The sequence below is a fragment of the Arvicola amphibius genome, chromosome 8 (assembly GCF_903992535.2).
Source record: "Arvicola amphibius chromosome 8, mArvAmp1.2, whole genome shotgun sequence".
Lineage (NCBI taxonomy): Eukaryota > Metazoa > Chordata > Mammalia > Rodentia > Cricetidae > Arvicola > Arvicola amphibius.
In genome coordinates this window covers 116,634,850-116,659,598 of record NC_052054.1, presented here as the reverse complement: position 1 = coordinate 116,659,598, position 24,749 = coordinate 116,634,850, and the positions used below count along the sequence as shown (strand labels likewise).

General features: G+C 52.7%; 1 protein-coding gene across 1 annotated transcript; it reads left to right on the top strand.

Annotated features, from left to right (window-relative positions):
• The first annotated feature begins 11,895 nt into the window (after nucleotides 1-11,895).
• Wnt6 (Wnt family member 6) lies at nucleotides 11,896-24,245 on the top strand. The gene is made up of 4 exons (XM_038340780.1): nucleotides 11,896-11,975; nucleotides 21,630-21,850; nucleotides 22,084-22,418; nucleotides 23,784-24,245. The coding sequence occupies exons 1-4, from the start codon at nucleotides 11,896-11,898 to the stop codon at nucleotides 24,243-24,245; spliced, it is 1,098 nt and encodes a 365-aa protein (XP_038196708.1).
• The last annotated feature ends 504 nt before the right edge of the window (nucleotides 24,246-24,749 follow it).

Below are 24,749 nucleotides of genomic sequence, written 5' to 3'. Positions count from 1 at the left end.
AGAGAGAAACAACTTTCCCCAGAACAGCCCTGGACCCCTGGCTCACTCCGTCTCTTCCCAGGACTTTGACCACAGCCTCTGGGGTCTAGCCAGCCCCTCCACTGACCCGCAAGTAGCTTTGCTGACTAGCGCTGAAGTGATGAGGGCGAGTGCTTCTAATTTGTTTAGGATATGGCGCCCTCTGCTGGCCCCTGGGATTCACCACACAAGGATTGTGGGATTTAACCTGGATTAGGACCCAGCCAGGTCCACTCTTCCCTGTCCTGAGGGGAAAGGGCCAGACTTGAAATACAAAATTAGCGCTCAGCTCCCAAGACCAGAGCTTTGGCCTTCCTGGAGCGCACCGTTGTTGGGATTTTAAAAAAAAGCCAAAGACCGACAAGTTGGCAGATTGGGTCTTCCAGCCTCTCAGGAGTACCAGCGCATAGGGACCCCTAGTTAAGTGTAAGAGTCCAGTTTGGGTTGTCCTTTGTTGTGCGCAGAGACACTGGGTCCTGTTGACGCCCCTGGAGTGCCGCCCTTCCCCCTCAAAGCAGGCGTGAGTTTAACCTCTGGGCACAGGTCCTGTTCCCCCAGGTGCCATCACCACTTGACTCTCAATGTATCCGCTGTATCTGTGTTCCGTGTATACTGTTACGACTTAGCGCCTATCCTTTAGAGTGTCACACTTTAACAAAGTTCCAAGGTGATGGAGCCATAGATACCTCTGGTTCTTTGGGAATTATCCTCATTTAGTGCAGGAATATTTGATCCTTACCCTAAATTCTTCACTTGAAAAAAAATTATGGGCCATAGAGAGAGCTCTGCAGTTAGGAGAGAGAGAGAGCTTGACGCTCTTCCAGAGGAACTAGGTTTGGTTCTCAGAACTCACATCAGGAAGCTCACGACCACCTGCATGCAACTCCAGCTCCTGGGGATTCAATGCCTTCCTTCGGCCTCTGCAGGCAACTGTGCTCATGTGACATATGCACATAGGCACAAATAGAAACAAACTTAAAATAATAACAACCATTATCTCGTCTGAGTGTGGAGTGCAAACCTGTAATCCTGGGACTTAGGAAGTGGAGGAAGGAGGATAGGGAATTAATGACCAGCCTCAGCTACATTGCAACTTTGAGGCCAGGCTGGGGTTGTAGGAGATCCTGTCTCATAAAATAAAATAAAATTATAATATAATAAAACAAACAAAATAAATAATTTTAGAGAAGATACCTAGTACCTTTTTTTTCTTTTTGAGACAGGATCTCTCTACATAGCTCTGACTGTCCTGGAACTCACTATGTTAGACTAGGCTGGCCTTGAACTCACAGAAATCCACCTGGGTCTGCCTTTTGAGAGCTGGAGTTAAAGGTATGTGCCACCACGCCTGACCCTAGTATATTTTGGTACTGGCCTTTCTCTGTGTCTTCAGGATGCTATCTAATCCTTACACAGCTTGGGGAAGTTGACCCTGAACGTTAAGATCCTCAAGGAAGCCACAGGCCAGTGAGTTCTCTGCCTAAATTTTCAGAACTAATAAGTGATTTTTCTGAACTTTATCATACTCTGGTGTCTTAGGGGTTTCTATTGCTGTGAAGAGACACCATGACCACAGCAACTCTTATAAAGGAAACCATTTACTTGTGATGGTTCACTTACACTTTAGAGGTTCAGTTCATCATCATCACGGTGGGACATGGGACATGAGGCAGACATGGTGCTGAAGAGGTAGCTGAGCGCCCTACATCTTGGTTTGCAGGCAACAGGAAGTGGTCTGAGACACTGGGCGATAATTTGAGCATATGTGAGACCTCGAAACCCACCTCTTCGGTGACACACTTCCTCTAACAAAGCCACACCCACTCCAACAAAGCCACATCCCCTAATAGTGCCATTCCGTTTGGGGGCTTCCACATCTGAATTCAACTAAAAAGATCTTGCTTGCCTTCTGAAACTTAAAGCAAAATGACCCAAAGTGGTAGATAAGCTGTAATGGTGGAGGCAGGATCTGAGCAGTGGAAACACTTGGTGTGCCAGGGAAGCAAACAGTGGGCATGTGAGCACAGAAACTGGGACTCGTGACAAAGGCTGGGGTAAACATGGGATACGGGCACACAGGAAGCTCGGGGAGAGACAGTCAGGAGGAGGGCATTCTTGTGGTTCACTCTGGGCAGGCCATCAGGAGTGGTGTCTCCGTGGGAATCTGATTTGGATTGGGTGGCTTGTCTGGGGTGTGCCAGTATGGGGTAGACAGCCTGGGGAGTGAGCGGGTATTGGGGAGAGGGTTGGCGAAGTATCACAAGCTGGAATGAGCATCTCACTCCTGATGGTGATCATGGCTCTACTGATCCATGTAAACCCAGAGCTGAATGCCCAGGTTCCCCTTTAGGAAGGGCTTTCTCACTAGCATCCAGGAGTGCAGTCAGCAGGTGTAGGTCTCCGGTCATCTGGTCCTCCAGAATCAAAGCCCAGGTGGCAGAAAATGTCGCTAACCTTGCTGGGGCTGCCCACACAGCCAATGACAAAGACGGCAAAGCCATGACCATTTTAGCTTGGTAAGGGACACTACAAACTCCCTCAAGTACTCTGGGCTCCTGGGTTGGGGACTAGTTGAGGCTTCATGCACCCAGCCCTATTCCTTCCCATCTTTTACAGAAGTGACTCGGAGCAAACCGCTTGCACTCCAAAGTCTTCTCAACACTGGAGTCGACAGAACCCATCCTGTTACTGATCCCCTTTACACGCCCAAGATGGCGTCACTTCCCACTCAGTGAGTCTCCATATGAATCCGAAATGTGAGAGTTACCTGGCTCATGGGGAACCAGCCTCTGGCCCAGCGGTGCTGACTTGGAATGGAGGCGGCATCAGAGGGAAGCATAAGGTTGGTCAGTGGGGCTCGTGATAGCCTTCCTGCGTGGGCTGCGCCCTCACACAGTCAGAACGAAGGGCAGAGAAGAATGGCAAAGAGTGGCATGTGGCGGTGTATCGGGCCCAGTGCATGTTCACCTAGGGGCTCCACAGGCATTCATGAAGCACACACTCTGGGCCAGGCCTGTGCTAAGGGAGAAATGCTTAGAGAAATTCCACAAGTCTCTGACCATGGGTGTCCCTGGAGGACACTTAGCCTGGCAAGTTTGCAATGTTTTCCTAATTAATTCCCCACTGATTTGTTTTTCCCCCAATGAAATAGCTGATGTTTTAATAACAAAATTAGCAAGGTTGGGATGTGGCTCCATTGGTAGAGTCTGTCTAGCATGTAGAAGGCCCTGGGTTCAATCCCCATCGTTGTAGAAACCTGGAATGGAGATGCACACCTATAATCCCAGCACTGGGGAGGTGGGGGGAGGCTGGACTAGAAGCTCAAGGCATCCTTGGCTACTCAGTCTGGGCCAACTGAGACTTCGGAATAAAGGCATTACATTTGGTATAGTTGGGGCTCTTCATCACTTGGCACAGTCTTATAGTGGACGTGACTGGTTCCAATACAATAAGCATACTTCACATTTTAAAGCCTGTGTAATTTTTTGAGGGGGTCGGTGTGTGAGGCTTGAGACAGTATTTCTCTTTGGCTGGCACCTGTGCAATGTTCTATCAAGTGGTCAAGCCATACTTGTTTCTGAACATGGCTACTTGCGGCTATTCAAACACTCAAAATGTATTTAGAGTTTCACATACAGACAGGGTTTGCCCCCCCCCCTTTGAGTAACTTCGTTTGATTGCAATTCAGAAGTCCTATGAGGTGTCTGATCACTGTTGGCACAATCTCCAGAAAGCAAGGCCATATGTACAGCTTTGTCCCAATACACAAGGGCTTTCTCCATGCCTCCTCGAGGCCTTAGTTTTGGAGCCCCTAAGCTGTACTGCTAACCTTACAAGCTGGAATTCATTCTGGTTCACCTCCCCCCCCCCCGCCCCCCCCCCGCCCCCCCCCCCCCCCCCGCCTGTCCTGTGGACAAGCTTTCATTCTTTCCTGAGGAACAGTGTGCCACTGGCCAGGAGATGGCGCTGTGGCCCTGTCCTTGGACTTCGTGAGGTGGCTCTTGGCGTTAACCAGGGTGTGGAGTTAACCACCAGGGCCTGGAGAGGGCCCACCCTAGGAATCCGATGGACTCTCCAATTTCTTGTCTAAGCTCAGAAGACCTGGTTAGGTGAAGAAACACTACTATATCCAATAAACTTCCCTGGCTGTCCTCCACTGCAGGATACCGTCCCCTTTCTGGAAATCCGACAGCAGTCCAACCAAAGTTAGGAAGTGTCACCCTCAGGGGAGAGATTCAGCTCAAATCCTCTAACACCAAGGGGAGAGAGAAGAGGAGAAACATACACAACCTAAATGCTGCATTTCCTACAAAGCAGATTTAAAGTGCTGGGAATGGAGGGCTTGCAGGAGATATCAAAGATCTTGGGGGAAGTTAGAGTTGAACGGGGCTTCCGGAGACTTGAGGTCAGAGAATACAGAAGGGAGTGGGCGGTCCAGAGCTTAGGGTTTGACCAAGAGCTACTTGGACGGCCAGGACTTTTCCTGGAGACAAAATTCAAAAAGCCTGAGAGACAAGCAAGAGTCAAACTGGGCTGGAACAGGAAAAGCACAGGTTGTATTTGGCAGGCCAACCAGTGCCAGTGAAAGTTTCACGGCAAGGAAGTGGGATGATGTTTGAGCATCAGCAAAATTGACCTGGGGTTTAGCTCACTTGGTGTTTTCCTTCCTGCTTTCTAGAAGACATTTCTATTATTGATCTCCTAGAAGGGTTGATAAGTATGCCCACTATCTGCCTCCTGAGGTGGCCCTTACCTTGACTTCAGTAAAGCTGCCACGCTCTTTGCCTCTGTCTGCAGCCCCTCCTCTGTCTCCTCTGTATCCTCATCCCTCATTTAGCTATGACTGACCGTTCTTCCTCAAGGCTACTCTCAGTCCCCTCCTGTCCTCTGGGAAATCCAGGGTAATTGTACCCTACATCACAATGACTCAGCCCATAGATCTAACTAATTGCACCCTACATCCCTCTGCTACAGGCCTGTATATCTAATTGCCTGCCTGACAGATCTTCACGAATGTTTACTTTGGAAGTATCTCGAATTCACAACCCAAACTCCCTGACTCAGCCTTACCCAATGTTGATTCCCCCTAAATTAACACTCTTAGCAGGATAAATGACACTTTACTGTTAGGGGTTAAAACTCTGAGGCATCCTGATGTTTCTCTATAGCATATAGACAGGCCTTCCTAAAGGTCAACACTGTTTTCTGCAGTTCCATGAGGCTTTTATATACTTGGTTCAAGGACCATGTAGAACTTGAAGGTTACCCATATTGAAAATCGAATTTCTAGGCCGGACATGTGGTGTACCATGAGGCCCTGCATTCAAATCTCAGCACTGCAAGGAAAGTAAGGCAATGAATTTCTTTCTACCTTTGGGGCTTTCCTATCTGTAAAAATAAAATCTGACCATGTGTCTATATAAACACACACCTTTGTTCTCCAGTGAAAATAGCAAATACAGAAAAGAGCATGAAACACGTGTACAACTAAATGCACACCAATGAAACAAACTTCTGTGAAAAGACAGACTTTTGCTAGCGATCCTTCGCCACGGGCTCCTAGAGACACAGCTGCCTCCTTCTCTCAGCATCAGAACAACTGTCCCAAACTTTTACAGTGGTGAATAGTGACTTAAAAACTACTCTTGCCTCACCCCGCTTGCCAGTGTTTGCCCTCATGAGCGCCTGAAAGTTCTCTGCATCTCTGGATCTCATTTCTCGGACTAGTCATAGACAATAGGATGCTCTCTTGAGAGCCTGGGCATGAGATGATCCTTCCTGTATTCTGTGCTGCTTGTGTGTTTTGCATGTTGTGTTTTGTAGGGTTATTTTCAGCCTTTCATGTCAATAAAGTTCCATCTGTGTGGGCTGTCCCCCATTCACCCTTCCACTCTTCATTTTCGTACAGTATATATTATATGAAATAGTGCTTTATTACAGAACAAGTATATATTATATGAAATAGTGCTTTATTACAGAACAAGTATATATTATATGAAATAGTGCTTTATTACAGAACAAGTATATATTATATGAAATAGTGCTTTATTACAGAACAAGTGAACGACGTAAGGGTTCTGAGCATGTTCGTGAGGTGCCAGGCTCAGTGGGTTAGATGGACTGAATACATTGTCCACGAGGAATAGACTCAGTTGAGAGAGGGTTTATCTACAGCCTCATAGTAAGTTGAGCATTTCTAAGTTGCCTGTCACCTAAACACTGGAGCACAACTTTGCATCTTTGGGTTTTTACATGTCTTAGGTCTCTTGTACTACGAACCTCTCCTTCCACCTCTTTTTCTTCCTGTTGGCAGTGAATTTTGGCTTGTAGCACTCCATAGCTTTTGAAACTATAATTAAAAAAAAATTTCTGGGTCAGGTGGTAGGGATGCACGCCTGTAATCCCAGCACTTGGGAGGCAGAGGCAGGCGGATCTCTGTGAGTTTGAGGCCAGCCTGGTCTACAGAGTGAGTTCCAGGACAGGCTCCAAAGCTACAGAGACTCCCCCCATCTCAAAAACGAAACAACCCCCATGAAAACAAATAAACAAAACATCACTCTCATGACTAGAGAGCTTTGCTTCATCTGATCATCTGATCACCCCAAATCCCTGAGCCTAATCGCCTCCCAGACTTACTTTGTCACATGCTCGCTGACCCCACCTGTCCATCCCCCATGATCGCCGACCCCACCTGTTTACCCCATGCTCGCTGACCCCACCTGTCCACCCCCATGCTCGCTGACCCCACCTGTCCACCCCCATGCTCGCTGACCCCAACTGTCCACCCCCATACTCGCTGACCCCACCTGTCCACCCCCATGCTCACTGACCCCACCTGTCCACCCCCATGCTCACTGACCCCACCTGTCCACCCCCATGCTCGCTGACCCCACCTGTCCACCCCCATGCTCACTGATCCCACCTGTCCACCCCCATGCTCGCTGACCCCACCTGTTTACCCCCATGCTCGCCGACCCCACCTGTCCACCCCCATGCTCGCTGACCCCACCTGTTTACCCCCATGCTCGCTGACCCCACCTGTCCACCCCCCATAGCCCTAGCAGGGCTTTCACAATGGCTGTTCCCTCTGTTTAAAATGCCCTTCCCTCCTTGTGTCTCGTGATTATCTTCTTAGATCTTAGAGTGTTCCTCTTTAGAGAAACTGCTTCGTTTTCTGAGTGGCTTAATGCTCCCCTAAAAGGTTCCTAGGTCCTTCCATCCTCCCAGGTGCTGTCAAGGTTCTTCTCTCCTTCCTTCCTTCCTTCCTTTCCTTCTTTCTATTAGTCAGAACGATTGACTCCCTACTGTCTAGTTGGTTGCCCCGCACATGGTGCTTCCTGCTGCTGGAGTGAGAGACCCAGCAGTCAGCAGTTCACAGGACAGAGGCCGACTCTGAGGACCTGGCCTCTGGAGCTCTGACTAGGCTGCCACCCACCCCACCCCAGTCCAAACCACAGGAGTTAGACTGTGGGATGAAACGCAAAGATAATATGCTTTCCTGGAATGGTTGAGGCCCTGAGTTCGAGAATCAGATCCACTATCGTAAAAACAAAGACAAAACAACAAAGGACAACCCATGCAGGCGACAGCCTGGGGCAAGATGACTGCAGAGGTTCACAGGGCTAACTCCTCCTATAGGTCTGCTGGGGTCGACCTAAGTGGAAGCCATGTTCTCTGGCATCCTCCCAACACAGCCTTTGTGGGAAGCAGCCCCTCTGTGCTCAGCCCCTGCCCCCTGTTTCAAGATTCTTCTGGGCAGGTTATTTCTCGCTCCAATTGGACTGGACTTGAGAGAAAGGGTAGAGATGGGAAGAGGTGAGGCAGGTGGGCTCTGGGGTGGGGTCAGTATCTGTGGAGACAATGGCTCAGAGGAATCTCCTTGGGATCTGGGCCTGTGAGGCAGGTGTGATAAGGCAAAGGATGGGCACACTCTGCGTGTATAGCCCAGGTATGGAAGTTGAATGGAGCTGCCTGGGATACCCAGAGGGAGAGGAAATGATTCTCTCTCCCTTCTCTTTCTTTTTCCTTCCCTCCATCTCTCTAAAGGTTGGCCTTTCCTACCTCTGTTCTTCTGGGTCCCAGAGACCCAGGGCTTGTGGGAATTCTCAAGGTCCTTCCTGAAACTGAGAGTTAGATCCCACCGCTAGACATGTAGAGAAGGAGGAGGGAATGAGGAAAGAATGAAGGTTATTCAGAGGGGAAGGTTCACAGGCCTAAATTCCTGGGCTCCTGCAGCTTCAGCCATCCTGAGAAAAGAAAAAAAAAATCACAGCGGAATGATTTAGATACCAAATTCTGTACATGGCCGAGACATGAAGACACTAAAGGCAGGGAGAGAGAATCCAGTGGAGAGAGAAGACTCTGCTTTTGCCTTTTGCCGGCAGCGGTGCGATGTTATCTGTCTCCAGCTGCCTCTCTCTCCCTCCACAGTCCCCACCTCTGCCCCTCCTTCCTATTCAACCCCACAGTCAGACACCCATGTCTCCCCTTCAGGGTCTTTGCACCAGAACCTAGAATTGGAATTTACAGGTTCACAGCGCTAAGGCGGATTGATGGAGGGGGAGCTGGAGGCTCCTGACGCGTCTTCAGACTATCATCTCCAAACTCAAGCTGCCATTGCTACACTACTGCCTTTTCCGTTTTGACCTCCTGCAATGTTTCTCTATACAACAGGCATAGATGCAGAGGCACGTGTACGTGTGTGTGATTGTGTGTACATGGGTGTGATTGTCAGGGAGGCTGGTGTGACTCCCAGCCCCAGCCAGCCCATCAGCTCTCTCCATCTGTACCTGCCCATGAAAATTACCTAGAACTGTGGGAGGGGAGGCAAGGGTGTGGTTTCTGTAGTGTGTCCATTTACCTGTGTCCATCTGATGTATGTGTGAGTGTGCACATATACATACAGGTTTATAACTGTTTGTGTCTCAGTCTTCAACTCTGCTCTTTGGAAAGTCTCCTAAGGTAAAAGTGACTTGAAACCTCCCGGACCTATCCAAACTCAGGTCTCTGAAGGTTTGAGGGGGCACAAAGACAAAAATGATTTGAGTCTGTCCAGACTCCCAACCAAAGGACAAAGGGAGCAGTAAGGCAGTGTGCTCCCCAGAGCCCTGGTTCCCCCTTGGGATCAAAGCTCTGGCGTAGGGACTCTAGAAGGGTTGTCTCATCACAGTCCCACGCCTCAGCATTCTCTGCTCTGATGCTTCTGCAAGCAACACTTGCCAACCGATTCTGGAGTGGGGCTGGGGGTGGGGGAGTGGGGAGGATGGAGGAAGGCTTGGAGAGTCCAGGGATGGCTAAAGATTCTGCTGCAAGATCTGGCTGGAGCACATTGCAGAAGGGGTGGGGCCAACTGTGTGTGTTTAGAGGAAAGGTGGGGGGTGGGGGCAGAATGGCCGCCTGCGGGGGAGCAGGCTTCTTGGCAAACGCCCCAGTTTCCTGAGCTGATCCCTGCTCCCTGCCACTGCTCCCAATTCTGTTGTTTCAATAACATCATTTTTATCCACCCCACAGAGAGACAGTGTCTTAGGAGGGGGAGGCAAGGGGCAGGGCTAGGGCATGGGAGAGGGTGGGATAACTGAGAGAGCCTGGGGTCTGGAATCAGCAAAGACTAGATTTGGGGCGCTCCATCCTCAAGGCAATCCCAGAGCTCAGGTCCCCTGATGACAAAGACAAATACATTAAAATTCTTGCCTCGGAGAAGAATGCAGGACAGGGAGAGTATTTCATAATCTGCAATAACAGTAGCAGGGTGGGGATAAGGGGCTTGGAACAGAGGCGCTGGCTCCCAGGGAGCTGGTCATTGGCCACCTGCAGCCTCCAGTGACCCCCCCCAAACCTCTTAGATGCGTGGTTGGCACCAGCTAGCTTCAGTATTCACCCAGTCTGATATATCTTTGAATGTGCTATGCTCAACCTTGGTACTGCCTAATACAAGGGATGAACAAAACTGCTATGTGCTGGAGCAGCACAAGCTAGAAGGGGAGGAACGCAGTTGGTCCGCAGTTGGTCCATTATCCGGCTGAGCACTGCTGTCTCCCTCCTCCCTAATTCCTTCCTTCCCCAGAGTGCTCCCACACTCTTCAAACCTCAGTATCCAGGACAAGGACTTCACTGGTACATCTTTGACACCAGGGCCCTGCCTTGGGGGTCTCCAGACAATCTCAGGCCTTATTTTTTGTGCCTAGGATAAGGTTTCTCCTCTTCTCTCTTCTGTCTGTCATTCACCTTCCTTCTGCAATCCGTTTCCCCTCCTGATGGAGTCATCTGTGGTCTTCTCATGCCTCCTCTGGCCCCCGTCTCACCTTCACTCATTTGCCCTGCTCTGTGGACGACTCAGGACCTGGCCTTCTCTTCGCTCACCAGCGGTGTTTCTCTGTATTGGCAGTGTTCTCAGTTTCCACTTCTAAATTCCTCCCCACCCCAAACGACAAGGAACGTTTCCTTCTGGTGTGAAATGTCTGCCACGTGGGCTTAAGGTCCCTGTTTAAGGTTGATGGGCCCTCTAGATAGTGGTGGCAGAGAAATTGGCTCCTGCTTCGGAATGTCCGCACCACCTGTCCCTCGGCACTCCTGGGGCACGTCGGGGGGCCTCTGCCCCAGGCCAGAGGAGCAGAGGCTGCCGCCCCGCTGCCAGCCGCTTGGCTTGATGAATGGAGCTGTCCCTCCTCCCCACGAGGCCTTTGATCTCTTCCGCGTGGGGAGGGGGTCAGGGGCATCAAAGACATTTTTGTGGCATTAGAGAATCAGATAAACCACCTCACCTGCAGCTGGCTCTCCCACCCCTTCTGCCTGGGCCAAGCTGGGGGAGAAACTCGAGGCAGGGACCCGAGGACAAGCGAGACCCCACTACAGCAAGCGCTGACCCCTCTTCTCTAGTAAGTCTGCAAATTCGGCCCTCCATCTCACTTATGAGTAGCGAAAGCTGGAGCGCAGGCCCCGGAGAGGCTCCACTTGCAGTCTTATCTCCCCCAGTGTCCGCCCCCGGCTGGACGCATGGCTGAGAAACTAGAACCCAGGCCTCGGGCTGGCTCCCTTGCTGGGACAGCGGCTGCAGAAGGGGCAAGTAACACGGTGTTGGCTATCCGCAAGGAAGTAACGCCTCCAAAGTGTGTTGGGCCAGCAGTCGAGTTGGACAGTCTCTACGGAGCATCCCGCGTCCCGGGCCGACTTCCTCACTGGCCCCCATCTGTATGTCTCTGCACACTGTTCCCTCCCCCCCCAAACTCCCTCATTCCTGGGAAGTTTTCTCTCTTTACAGTCAACAAACCTGTCAAACTTCTCCCAGCCAGTCCCCCTTTCCCAGTTCCTCTCCCCCCGCCACTCCTCCCCCATTACCCTTCTCTACTATTCCTCCCGCCACTCAGCGCAGCGGGCCCGGGGATGGCAGGGGACAACCTCGCAGAGGCGAGAAGAGGGGCAGGCGGGCGGGTCCCGCACCCAGGAGCGCGCGCGGGCCCCGCCCCAGCACCCGGCTCCCGCCCTTCGCTGCGCTCTGCGCCCGCCGCCCCGGGGCGCACGGCTCCTTCCCAGGAGTCCCGCCGCCTGACTGTCGCAACTGCCACCCCCGTGGCCCCCCTGTCCCCCTCCCCCGCCCACGCTTCGGCCCCGCTCCCCTCCCACCCCCGCCCCCGGCTCTGATTTCTTCTCTCCAGCGAGCTCTGCAGGAGACACAGGCTGCTCGGTCCGCTCTCCGCCTCCGCCGCGCCCTCCTCGCCGGGGATGGCCCCCCCTGCCTCCACCGCCGCCGCCGGCGGAGTCCTCGTCTCCCGGCAGCCGCCTCGGTCGCCGCGCTTGCCCTAAAGCCCGGCGGCCGCGAGCCCCGGCTCACCCCGCAGCCTCGCCCCCTCACCCGTGCCAGACTGCGGTAGAGCGCTCACGATGCTGCCGCCGGTGCCCTCCCGCCTCGGGCTGCTGCTGCTGCTGCTCCTGTGCCCCGCGCACGTCGGTGGACTGTGGTGGTGAGTGCTGAGTGGGACTGTCCGCCGCGCAATTCCGAACGCCAGAGGGTGGGGACCCAGAGCCAGTCTTGGGACTCAGTGCCGCGATCCTGCAGCCTTCGGGCTCTACCCGCTCAGAGATCCCAGCCACCGGGCGGTTGCACTAGGACCCTCGCAGACAGTTCCTTTCTGGTCTCTGCCCGAGACTTCTAAAGTGTCACTTTGACACTCCCTATCCCTGGATATTCTATTGTGTTTCTTCCCCCTGTGTTCTCCTTTCCCCCAAAGAAATGTGTCCAATTCCTATCACAAGGAATTGGCAGGTAGGTCAGGGAAAGCTGCTGGATGTCATGAGATCCATAGTGAGAGATTAGGTGAGGACGGGAGAAAAAGCGAGGGGAGCTCTGCAGCTGGATTTGGGGGGAAAGATGGGAACAAGGTGGGAAGCTGTAAGACAGAGGGTCAAACATCTGCCTCTTTCCGTCCGTTACCTATGGCCTCACCATTGCTGGCTCTTTCAGCATGGGCGGTGTGGAGGAAAGGGGAATGTAAATGGGGAAACTGAGTCAGGACTCTGACTTTCTTTACTGCTTTCCCCCCAGCAAGTAAGAAAGACAGGAAGGAGATTCTGGAAGCCGGCCCTTCCAGACGTGGGAAGTAACGATTTTTTTAAAATGTGTAGCGGAGATGTGGGAACCGGGGAGTGTCCTAGTGAAACGAGTAAGAGCCAGGCCAGTCGAGAGATGGGGCAAATTCTCAGACTGGACTCTGGGGATTGGATTTAGCCAGAGCAGACACCTAGAATGCGAAGGTTTCCAGAGGTTTGAGCCTTAAAGGGTAGGATAGGGGAGGAGAAGCGGGGGGCCCCACTGGGACAACTCAGATCCAAATCCTCAAGACTTTTTTCCTCTTAGTTTTTAGAGCCACAAACACCCGCCCGGAATAGCTCTGTGTTCAAAGAGGAGGGATTTGGGCAGGAGTGCTGATAGATTAGCCAATCCTAAAACAGCAAGGACTTCTATATTTGCATATCGCCGCCTCATTGGCTGAACTCCTACCCTCTCACCCTCTCTCACCCGCCTTCGCGGCTTTGGACCTAGGGGTGGGGCAGGCCCATCCCTCTCTCCGACTGAGATTGAGTAGTATGCCCACACAGGAAGCTGTTGGCCGCTATCCTTCCGCGATGCGGGAGAGACGTCCTCGTGGGTGTCAGTGAGACGGCAAATACAAGACCCAGGTTCGGGTTAGGGAACATGCGTCTTTAGTTTAGTCGCAATGCAGTCCTTAGCAGTTTTGACAGCCGGATCTAATCTCAGCCATTAAATCTGTGGTTTTAAGCAAATCACTTCCCCACCCTACCCTACAAACTTAGTTTTTAAAGAACAGTCTCCCTACCTGCTAGGATTGCCGAGAAGACAGGGTAGGAAGATCTTTAGAATGATCTGACATTAGGAGTCTTCTTCCCAATCCATCTTTTCATCCCATAGGGCCCCTGGGGATGAAAAGTGGGGTTCCCTTAAATTCAGGATAAAGAGTCAAAAGTAATACTTGGTAAAGAGCTCCCTCTTTCCTCTTAGACACCTTTCCTAATTTTACTCTTTCTCAGGATGTAGGGCAGGGCTATCCCTGCCATCTCATTCTTCCTTCCCCATTGGTCTAAATTGTTCTTTCTAACAATTAAAATACCACTTCCTCCACAAAGCTGTCATTCTGAGGGGCCAGTGGCCTCCACCCCACTGCTATCCGGTGCTCCTACCATGCTCTGAGCATTGGGCAACTGTGAAGTTACCACACTTTACTGTATAACTGTCTTTTCTGGGGGTCTTTTTGCCCTGTTCCTTTGTCTCGAGAGTTCTAGAAGCCCAAGATAGCATAGGTGCCTGACACCGGTTTACGGAGTGTTTTCTGGGTTTGTATCTGTGAGGGTTCCTTTGTTTCGGAAGGACTGCTGGGTGGGAGCCAAACCGAGGGAGAGCCCTCTGGAGATTGACCCTGAAGCTGGGAAGTAGGGAGTGGGGGAGGAGGTGAGGAGGGCAGGTGTGGGAGAACACAGGGGCCTTCATGGCCACAGCTGCAGTGGGGAGCTGAGTGAAGAGTGAGGACCAGCATGATAAGGTGGCCAGAGCAAGCGTCTCTCTCAGCTGTGTCTCAGCCAGGACCTGTGCCTCCCACCTGCCTTGGCCCCTTCCCTGTCTATTCCTTTGGTCTGAGCCCAGGTTGACTTCCATGGTCTTTGACTCCTGCACATGCTCCCCCCTCCCCCATCATAGCCTTCCCAGGCCAGGCCTGAGCCTGTGGGTAAGTCTTGCTTGGTGTTTGCCACTTTCCACCCTAGTTCCCCAGTCTCACTAGAGCTAGGTACTTCAGAACTGGTGTCTAGGACCTCCTGTGCTGCCCTCTTCCTTCTCAGAGGAAGATAGCTAGAAACTCAGTGGGTGACCAAAAAAGCAGTGTGGCCTACAGTAGCCATTTCCAGAATCGAGCTGTGGTCAGGATAGAGGCTGGGAAGAATCTGACTGCCTAGACCACTAAAAGAGGGTCCTGGGCTGGGTGGTAGTGGTGGCACATGCCTTTAATCCCAGCACTTGGGAGGAAGGCAGAGGCATGTGGTCTACAGAGCGAGTTCCAGGACAGCTAGGGCTGTTACACAGAGAAACCCTGTCTCAAAAAAAAAAAAAAAAAACAAAAAAACAAAAAAACAAACAGAACAACCAACCCCACCCTCCAAAAAGAGGGTCCTGGAGGAGAGCGACCCAGGCCTTGGATCGGTCAGCTCAGGGACCAGGCCTTCTGGCTCCAAAGACGTTCATCTTCCACCTTTCTCTTCCCTCCACCTCCTCCCAAGGCAATGCAAGATTTCTATTTTTAATTTTTCTTGTTTAGTTTTGAGACAGGGTCTTGCTATGTGGCGGCGCATGCCTTCCGAACTCTGCCGCCAGCCTCTGTGTATCTCTCCAGTGTAACCATATCTTTGTGAGTCCCAGAATCCCAGATTCCAGAACACTGGCCAGGCCCTCCTGAGGTCATCTCGCTCAGCTCCTGCCTCCAGGTCATCCAACCTGTGTTCTGCCCTCCCTCCCACCAAGAACTCTGTCCTGAGAGTAAGGGCAGGAAAGATCACCGGGTCCCCCTCCTCCTCTGCCCCCCTCTCCACAATGTCTGAGCCATCTTTATTTCTGCCTTCAATCAGTGGATGTAGAAAACAGCACGCTCTCATAGAAGAGCCAAGTCAATCTCCCTTCTTCGTTCTTCCTCTTTCCTCCCTGTTTTCTATTTTCTATGAAAGAAACCAATTCTCCCCCGTTCCACCAGGAAGAAGAAGTCTACACCCAGTCATCCACTTAGCTCAAGGACAGGATCACGGCTGACCCCACAGGGAGGCAGGAAAGGACCAGGCCTCTGCCTGGGGCTTTCTGGATGCTCTCTGCTATACCTTTGTGTGCCCGTACTCGTCCTGGTCATTAGAGCCCCCGACCCCTCCTGGCCAATGCTGAGGCTTACTCACATCCAAGTTCCAGAGTAGGGATGGCTTGGGGGTGGGGTAACCATCCAGTCCCTTTTCCAGGCCTCAGCCTTGGCAGCTTCCCTTCTGGGGAGACAATGAGGCTAAGAGCAGAAAAGGGCAGGGGCTAAAGGACGCTGGCTTGATCCCGGCCAGAGCATGCCCTGGGCCCACCAGAGTCCTGGCACTGTGACATTTCCTGGGGTGTAGTGGGGGCTGGGGGTGTGAGGCTCCCTCCTGCCCCGTTCACATCTGAAGCCAGGAGTTGGTGGCTGGAGGTCAGTGGGAGGCCCCATCACCAGGGCCCTGCAAGGGGGATTCCAGAATGTGTACTTTGATGGGGAAGTGCAGCTGTGGAGGGAACAGGGCAGGGCAGCGGCCAGCCCTGGCCAGCCAGCAGGAGGCCTCAGGGAACCGGACGACTACCCTCTGCAGACTGGTGAGAGCGCCCCCTAGCCTGGCATTTTGAGAAATGTGGCCAGGAGGAGGCTCCTTTGGCTTGTTATACCCGCCCGGAGTCCTCTGTTTAATCTCGAATGTGATCTAGAAAGGACCGAGAAGTAACCTAGTCTGTTATGGTCAGTGGTGAGGGTAGAAGGTCCAGGGACAGGAGGGGACTTGCCCAGTGCTAAGCCTGCATGTTGGTAGCTGAGATTGGGGCTCTAAGCCCTGCCTCTTTCTCAGTGCCCTCTCCTTGTCTGTGGTGGGGGGAATCAAGATGAGGGACAAGGCTTTTACGGGCCCCTTTGCTCCCTCCCCCATCCCACTCTCAGACGAGTGCTCGCCATTCTACACGGAAGAGCAGAAGGTCCGACAACTGTCCAGCAGGCATCCAGTGGAGGGCACTGCCTCCGGAGCTTTGGCAAGCAGGAAGTTCTTTTCCACAGTGAACTCTGTCTGGGAAGGGAAAGCCCCTGCCTCTAAAAAAAAAGATGGAGACAAAAAGTGTGAGGAAGGACACAGGGAACCAAATGTGTCTGCGTGGGGAAGGGCGAGTGGCGAGTGGGGGCCACAGGTGGGCAGTGGGGAGGCAGGGGTTAATGGAGCTGGGGCATCACTGGCTTTGATGTGGTGGTTGGGATGGGGGTAGGGACTGGGGGAGGGGAGCTGTAATTACCGAGTTAGGAGTTAGACAGAGCAGGACAGGACAGGCGGGCGGGCACAGGCCCGGCAGCCTCAGCAGCCGTCAGGCAACATTTTTCTGCCCCCTTTCCACCACCCACCTCCCCCACCTCCACACACCCCCACCCACAGCCCCAGGGCTCAGAGCTCCCTCTGCTGGCTCCTAGGAGGTGGGGTCGAATGCAGGATCTTGGGGGTAAGGAGTTGGGGGGCAGGATAGAGAAACTGGCATGCTTGCTGTGAGATTTTCCTACGGGGTTAGGCACTCCTAGGAAGTCTGTGGTCCCTTGGCCTCACAGTGAGCCATTTGGTCAAGAGGATGGATCCTGGGCACCCTGGTCCCTGGTAGGCTGAATGGAGAAGGAAACCTAGATCCACACTGGACAGGAAAGACAGAATGTTGCAGAAAGAACATTCTTGGGACTCCATGCATACCACCTACATCCCTACCGCTTGCCCTGCATTGAGCAGGTCTGAGAATACAAGCATTTGATGGGATCCACTCTCTTGTCCAGGCCAGTATACATGGGGGAAGGGATTACAATTTCCATTTTCCAGTCGAGGAACTGGTGTTTAACTTTATCATCCATCTAACAAATATAAAGTGTGCTTCGCATGCCAGGGCCTCACATCATATCACACAAGCAAATGACAGAGCTTAGATCCAGCTCATGCCTGGACCCCCAAAGCCCTGAGTGTGACCCACTGAGGTAAGGACACCATGCCCACTTGTGAGGTTCCTGTCTTTAATGAGACTGAGGAGACAAGACAAGCAATCACAAGCAAGACACACTCAAATGAGTGACAGGCAGGATGCAGGCTGCGGCTCCAGAGAGTTGGACCTCTGAGGTGAGATTGGAGGGAAGCTGGTTAAGAACATCCTGATGGCTTACAATTGTCGAGGAAGTGGCCTTGAGAGCAGAAATGTAGCCTGGGATGGAGTCAGGCCCTGAGAGTAGCAATGAAGTGTGTGGTACAACCATGAGAGGCCACCTGGGGTCCTCTCATGGCTCAGGCAGCCGTCTCCAGACCTGCTTTGGGTGTCCTCATTTTGTTCTCACAACACTGGAGGTTCTACGACCGAACTTTTATTTTGAGATAGGGTCTTACTGAGTTTTCCAGGGAGTCCTTGAGCTTACAGCCCTCCTACCCCAGCTTCCTGAGGAGCTGCCACCGGACCAACTCCTGTTGGTGGATGTTTGTTGTTGTGGAGATTTTATAGCCCAAGCTCTGGGCCAATAACTTGCTATGTAGATCAGGCTGGCTTTTAACTCACAGAGACCCACCTGCCTCTGCCGCCCAAATGCTGGGATTAAAGGTGTATGCCACCATGCCTGGCTCTGTTTCAATTTTTTTTTTTTGTTTTGTTTTTGTTTTTCGAGACAGGGTTTCCCTGTGTAATAGTCCTAGCTGTCCTGGAACTAGCTCTTGTAGACCATGCTGGCCTTGAACTCACAAGGATTTACCTGTTTCTGCCATCTGAGTGCTGGGATTAAAGGCATGCACCACCACTACCCAGCCTCTGTTTTGATTTTTAAATAACCTGTTTTGTAATGAGGAGTCCCTCCAGGAAGTGGCCAGCGACTATCACCTCTGCTCATCTTGCTCACCTGTGTGACCATGATGTAGCTGAGGTGAATGAGCTAGTCTTCACCATTTCCTTTTATTCTCCGAATCCAGAGGCAGAAGAGTAAGCCGAATAAGCTGAACCAGAATATTGAGGTCTCTGGGTCACACAGGTCTACAGATATCGCTGGTAGGAATTATCTGGGCTGTGATGCCATCTTAGTGGACCACTGATAGATCCATCAACTGTAGTCCTTGAGGGAGAATTCTCAGTGCAGGCCAGGACAGTTATAGTGGCCTGGTAGGCTTGTCCCTTCTTGTCTGTATACTGAGTGCTTTTAGGGCAAGCCATGTTCTCTGCGCCCACATGTGGCGATAAGATTACATCCCAGAGAGTATGTCATGTATCTGTTCTCCACCACCATGCATTTCAGGATTTAAAATACACAAATTGCTCTAAGCTGTGTACCTTCTCTGGGCTGACCCTAGGTCACCACTGATCCAGAGTCCCCCAAAGCAGAGTTCATTATGTAAGGAAACAAAAGGACTGGAAACAAAGTAAATGAGAGGCACCAGAGAGGAGGTGGGGGCCGCTCTAAGGTGGAGTCAGATATTACCACTGAGACTGGAGGGCTTCTTGCATCAGCAACCTACCGTTTCTTCTGAAGCCCACAGAGGAAACTGACTGGTCTGGAATGGCTCAGCCCACCCAGAAGTGACAACAACCAGGGTCAGAGGTAGGGCTGGGTAGTTTGTTAACTACCCTGTGTCTTTTCTGGAGTTTCACTTCCTATGCCTTTGGGACGGGAGTGAGGACAGGAACAGCTGGTCCCTTGGGATTCTGGTGCTATCGCTGCCTATCCTTCCTCCTGACCAGCTGGTAAGCAAGACCAAGAGTTCCCTCAACCCCGTGAAGGGCCAGCCCCACCTCCTAGGGGCCCTGCCTGCACAACCCCACGATTCCTTTCCTATCTCTAGCCCCTGGGAAGCAGACAAGGCCAAGAGGGTTTAGCAGTTCTTCCTTGCTAGCCCCAAACTCTTTCCTGCTTTGCTAAGGGAGGAGGCGGGAGCGGGGGAGGGACCAGGCAGAGTGACCTTGGGAAGATAAAGTCCATCCAACCTTGGGAAAGTAGGGAGTGTGCCGAGGGCAGGGGTGGGGTGGGGATGAGGCTGGGGGGAACTTAGCAGTAGGGATGCCGTGGAGTGGGGACAGTGAGTTTTCAGGGCCTCACGCAATCAGGAGGAGTAGAGTGTGCAGGTGGCAGAGGGGAGCTGAACAGCTGCAGGGAGGCTCGCTCCTCTCATCTCGGGGGAAGAACATGTTTGAGGCTTCACTATGACACCACATCAATGGGACTTGGACTCGAGGGGGGGCTTATGGCTCATTCATTCCGGAACATATGTTAAGCATTCATTGTCAATATATAGCTGTATCTATTCGTCTATAATGTTGAATTCAAGACATGCAAATCTTCTGAATAAACATCGCAGGGATATAAATCAGGTACCCCAAAGGCTTCCACAGAAGACAAAGAAAAAAAGAAGAAAGAAAAAAAGACTGTCCCAACAACTAGGAAGCTCATAACCTTATCTCTCTACCTGAACAACCTTGCTGGAAGCCACTCAAATCCAAATCCTTTTTTAATGAGGTGGATAAGTGGACAGGTTTATTAATGAAGATGTATACAAAAAGATAAGACAGGATTCTTTTTGTAGTGCAATTTTCAGTCTAGACATTAGTAAAGAGGGGGATAAAAACATGGGATGGACAAAGTATCAGTGGGACAATAGCAGTCTCAGTTGGGGTGGGTTATTTAGGCAGGTGGATGAGCAGATAGAGACTGATCAATTCTCCAAGGTCATTGGCCATGGGGAGCCAGCTTGGGCTGCCCTAACCTTGGCTCTCTGCTCATTACTCCATCTGTCCCTTCTCTGGGGCTGAGAGAGAGAGTTAGGGCTGGTGCTGGGCAGGTCCCAAGCTCAATATAAGGGAATCTCTGCTGCAGCACGTTTCTGCCCAGAAGAGATGCTTGATCTTGAAGTATTTGGATAGGGATAACAGTATTCCTAATCCCCTCTCCCAAGTGTGTGTGTGTGTGTGTGTGTGTGTGTGTGTGAGAGAGAGAGAGAGAGAGAGAGAGAGAGAGAGAGAGAGAGAGAGAGTCACATCTTTCTGCAAACATCTCTTTGAGCACCTCATCTCCAGTGCTGAGAGTTTTACCTTAAGACCTACATTCCTCGGGCTGCTATTTAAGACCATCACATCTCAGGACATGCCTGGGCAGCCTGTACTTGTGGAGTAACCGGGGACAGTGGGGTGGATGTGCACGGAAGCAAAGCTGAGAAGGTGGCCACCCCGACCTGTCACCCTCTATTGCCAACGTTTATATGCCACTGCCTCCAGTGTGCACCCCACCCCCCAATCTTTCTTCCCCTGCCCTCTGCAGAAGGGTTTTAAATGGTCTCCAATTAACCTCCCTAGCTCTGCCAACATATCCCTTCAAGCCGGAGCTCTTAGCAGTGTTCAAATAGGAGCTATCTGATTCAAGCGGTTTCCCCCCAGGTGTGAATTCCTGGCTGACAACCTATGGACAGCGAGTGGCAGCTCTCTCCTCAGGTGGAATGAAGGTGGGCAGGGCAAAGAGGCTGCTGACAGTGTGCAGAACTCTGCATCAGGTCTTTACCCACCAAACCAAACATCACCCCCTCCATCCCGCAGTTGGTTAGACCACTCTAGCACAAGGGCTTGGCTTGGCGCCACCTCTCTCTGGGAAAGCCAGCTACCCTGGAGCAAGAGAAAGGTCGTAGTCACCGTCGGCCAACAATGCTGAGCTCTTTCCTCCAGCTATCTAGCTCAGGGAAACGGGCGGGGGAGGGGAGCAAGATAGGAGGGTCCGCCTCAGCCATCTAAGCAAAATTTTCTCAATTTACAGAAAAAGTTGAACTCAGAGGCTCTCTAGTACCTTGTGGCTGTTTTGTCCTTCAGATGGCCCCTGCTTTGTATTGGGGCTGTCCAGGTTGCAGCCCACTAAGGCCACATCCTTCCTTGATACGATCTACTTTTATTACTTTTATTCTTTTATTAAACGTTTGGGTTTTTTAAAACAGCTTTCTTGATCATTTTTCCTACTAATTTCTTCCTTGTTTCCCCTTTGGGCTAGGTCTATTGAATTTTAACCTTGGCCTCCTTGGTGACAGCTACCTTCACCTAAGTTCCTTTAAGGGTTTATTAATGAATATGCACACGGAGGGATACGACTGAATCCTCGCTGTGATGCAATTTTCAATCTATACTTTAGTAGAAGGGGACACAGACTTGGAAAGAGAGGGGGGCAATATCAGTCTCAGGGGTAGGACTGAGAGACTGTAGCACCTGGCTGTGGGCTGAGTGGGGCTAGCTCCCACTTCTTCACCCCCCCCCCAACTCTACCCCAGGTCTTTTGTGTTTGGGAGGTATCCTCCTGACCTGCTCTTCTGCTCCCCAGGGCTGTGGGTAGCCCCCTGGTCATGGATCCTACCAGCATCTGCAGGAAGGCCAGGCGGCTGGCAGGACGGCAGGCTGAGCTGTGCCAGGCAGAGCCGGAAGTGGTGGCAGAGCTTGCCCGGGGCGCAAGGCTGGGGGTCCGAGAATGTCAGTTCCAGTTCCGTTTCCGACGCTGGAACTGTTCCAGTCACAGCAAGGCCTTTGGGCGCGTCTTGCAGCAGGGTTAGTGTGGGAGAGGCCCCGGAGGGAGGCGCTTTCTCCTGGCGGAGGTCTCCTGGGGGTCGGGTTTGGGGAAGCTGCTTGAACCCTGTCTCCGTTTTACCCATAGGCATTCTGTCCACTTTGCCCCTCCACACCTGTCTCCCAAATGGCCTAGGACAGACTAAGGAGGGGGTTCCTATTCTCATCTATGATACTGGGCACTCACTGACCTGGGCTCCATCCTCCCTCCGCAGACATTCGAGAGACAGCCTTCGTGTTTGCCATTACTGCAGCCGGCGCCAGCCACGCGGTCACGCAGGCCTGTTCCATGGGAGAGCTCCTGCAGTGTGGTTGCCAGGCACCCCGTGGGCGAGCACCACCTAGGCCCACTGGCCTTCTGGGCACCCCTGGACCTCCAGGACCAGCAGGTTCCCCAGAAGCCAGCGCAGCCTGGGAGTGGGGAGGCTGTGGAGATGATGTGGACTTCGGGGATGAGAAGTCAAGACTCTTTATGGATGCACAGCACAAGCGGGGACGTGGAGACATCCGTGCACTGGTGCAGCTGCACAACAATGAGGCAGGCAGGCTGGTGCGTATGGGCAGGAGCTGCAGGTGTCATGCCTGAGTGTGGAAGTGTGTGTGTGCAAGAGAGCGCCAGTGGGTGCGGCAGAGTGTGGGTGGCAGCATATTTGGGGTAGCATGGGCACGAGTAAAGGTGTGAATTGTAGGAGGGTGTCAATGATGTGTGGGAGTGAGCAAGACAGGGAGAGCTTGGGAAGGAAGACTGGGACTTGGGCGGGGACACGGACACACATGGCAGGTGAGATGTCCAGTCTAGAGGGCTGGGGGTGGGGGTGCTGAGAGGAATGGTGAGCAGAGTTGGGGGATAGTACGTCTAGAATAGTACTGAGGGCCAGTAGAGACCCAAGGTGGGGTGCGCATCCCTCTGAAACATGATGTGGACGTCAGGGCAGGAGCACGGTTCTGAGAGGCTAGGAATGAAATTAAGACTAGAAGCCACGGAAAGGTCTGGGGTCTGGTGGTAGAGGTACCAGAGAAAGTGAGGGTTAGAATGGAGCCTAGAACTGACTTGGAATGAGCTGAAGGATCATGAGTCCAGTGGGAAATCAGCAGAGGCCAGGACGGCCCAGACCCAGCTTCAGACAAGCAAGCAAAGGAGGAGAGTACGGATCCTGTTCTCCTTAGTGCATTCAGGTGGAGCCTCCTACGTCCTACATCTCAGTTCCTGAGTAACTGAGGAACATCCCTCCACACATTCTGTGTCCTTTAGGGCTCAGCCCAAGGCATCAAGCAAACTGGGAGGAGGGGGCCCAGGAGAGAAATGTCCGGACAGGCCCACATACCTGTTGCGAGGGTTGGGGAGGGGTGACAGAGACAGACGCCCAGGCGGCTGGCTGTGTCTGCTCAGCTCTGCCTGGGGCCGCGAGGGGCAGGAATGAGGAGGCTGGGTTGGCAGGAGGGCTAGGCTGCGACAGCTGCCACTTCTCCCCACTCCAGGAAGAATGGAGAATCTCACCACTGCGTCCATTCTATTCTCTCCTGCTCCCTGGCTTCGGACCCTGGAATTTCTGCTCTACTATTTCCACTTCCCACTCTCTTACTCCTTCATCTTTGTCATTCTTCCTCCTCTCTAAGCGGTCGTTTTCTGAATTTTCTCCTTCTAACCTTGTGCCTACCTGCCTGTCTTCCTTCTTTCCTTCCTTCTTTCCTTCCTTTCTTCCTTCCTTCCTTCCTTCCTTCCTTCCTTCCTTCCTTCCTTCCTTCCTTCCTTCCTTCCTTCCTTCCTTCCTTCCTTCCTTCCTTCCTTCCTTCCTTCCTTCCTTCCCCGCTTCCTTCCTTGACCCCTCCTTCGCCACCCTCTGTTACCTTTGCTTTCTGTTGGTCCCCTGCCTCTCTCTGCCCCGCCTATCGCCCCGCCCCTCTGCTCCCACAGGCGGTGCGGAGCCACACGCGCACAGAATGCAAGTGCCACGGGCTGTCGGGTTCGTGCGCGCTGCGCACCTGCTGGCAGAAGCTGCCTCCATTCCGCGAGGTGGGCGCAAGGTTGCTGGAACGCTTCCACGGAGCCTCGCGCGTCATGGGCACCAACGACGGCAAAGCCCTGCTGCCCGCCGTCCGCACGCTCAAGCCTCCCGGCCGAGCCGACCTCCTTTACGCCGCCGACTCGCCCGACTTCTGTGCCCCCAATCGGCGCACCGGCTCGCCGGGCACGCGCGGCCGCGCCTGCAACAGCAGTGCCCCGGACCTCAGCGGCTGCGACCTGTTGTGCTGCGGTCGCGGACATCGCCAGGAGAGCGTACAGCTCGAAGAGAACTGCCTGTGCCGCTTCCACTGGTGCTGCGTAGTGCAGTGCCACCGCTGCCGCGTGCGCAAGGAGCTCAGCCTGTGCCTCTGACCCACCCCCTGCCTCGCAACTGCGCGCAGCCCTCTTGGCAATCTGCGGGACCACTGGATTCCAGCAGGGGGCGCTGTCTGGGCCCAGCTGCTCCCTAGGGAAAATACATATCTAAGCCTTAAGACACTTGCAGGGGCTGGGAGCTTGAGGTTACCACGTGCCCACGAAGGCTTGAGGACCCTGCCCCTCCAGCATTCCCCAGAAGGGTCCTGTGCTGTTTTGTTTTGTTTTGTTTTGCCGGAGACTATGCAAATTCTCCCTTTGGCCTCACAGATGGAAATAAAAAAACAAAAACAAAAACAAAACAGACTCTGGCCTCTGGAGACGGTACTCCTCAGAATTACTGGGTTGGCTGGGTAAGTTTAGTATCAATAAAGACATTTAAACCAATGGACAGGACCCACAGTTTGAGGGAAGGTGGCCCTAGAGGGCCAGGATATGGAAGGGGGGTGGTTCTGATAAACTAGCATTTTGGCCTGAATCTATAATCCCCACCTGTCACCA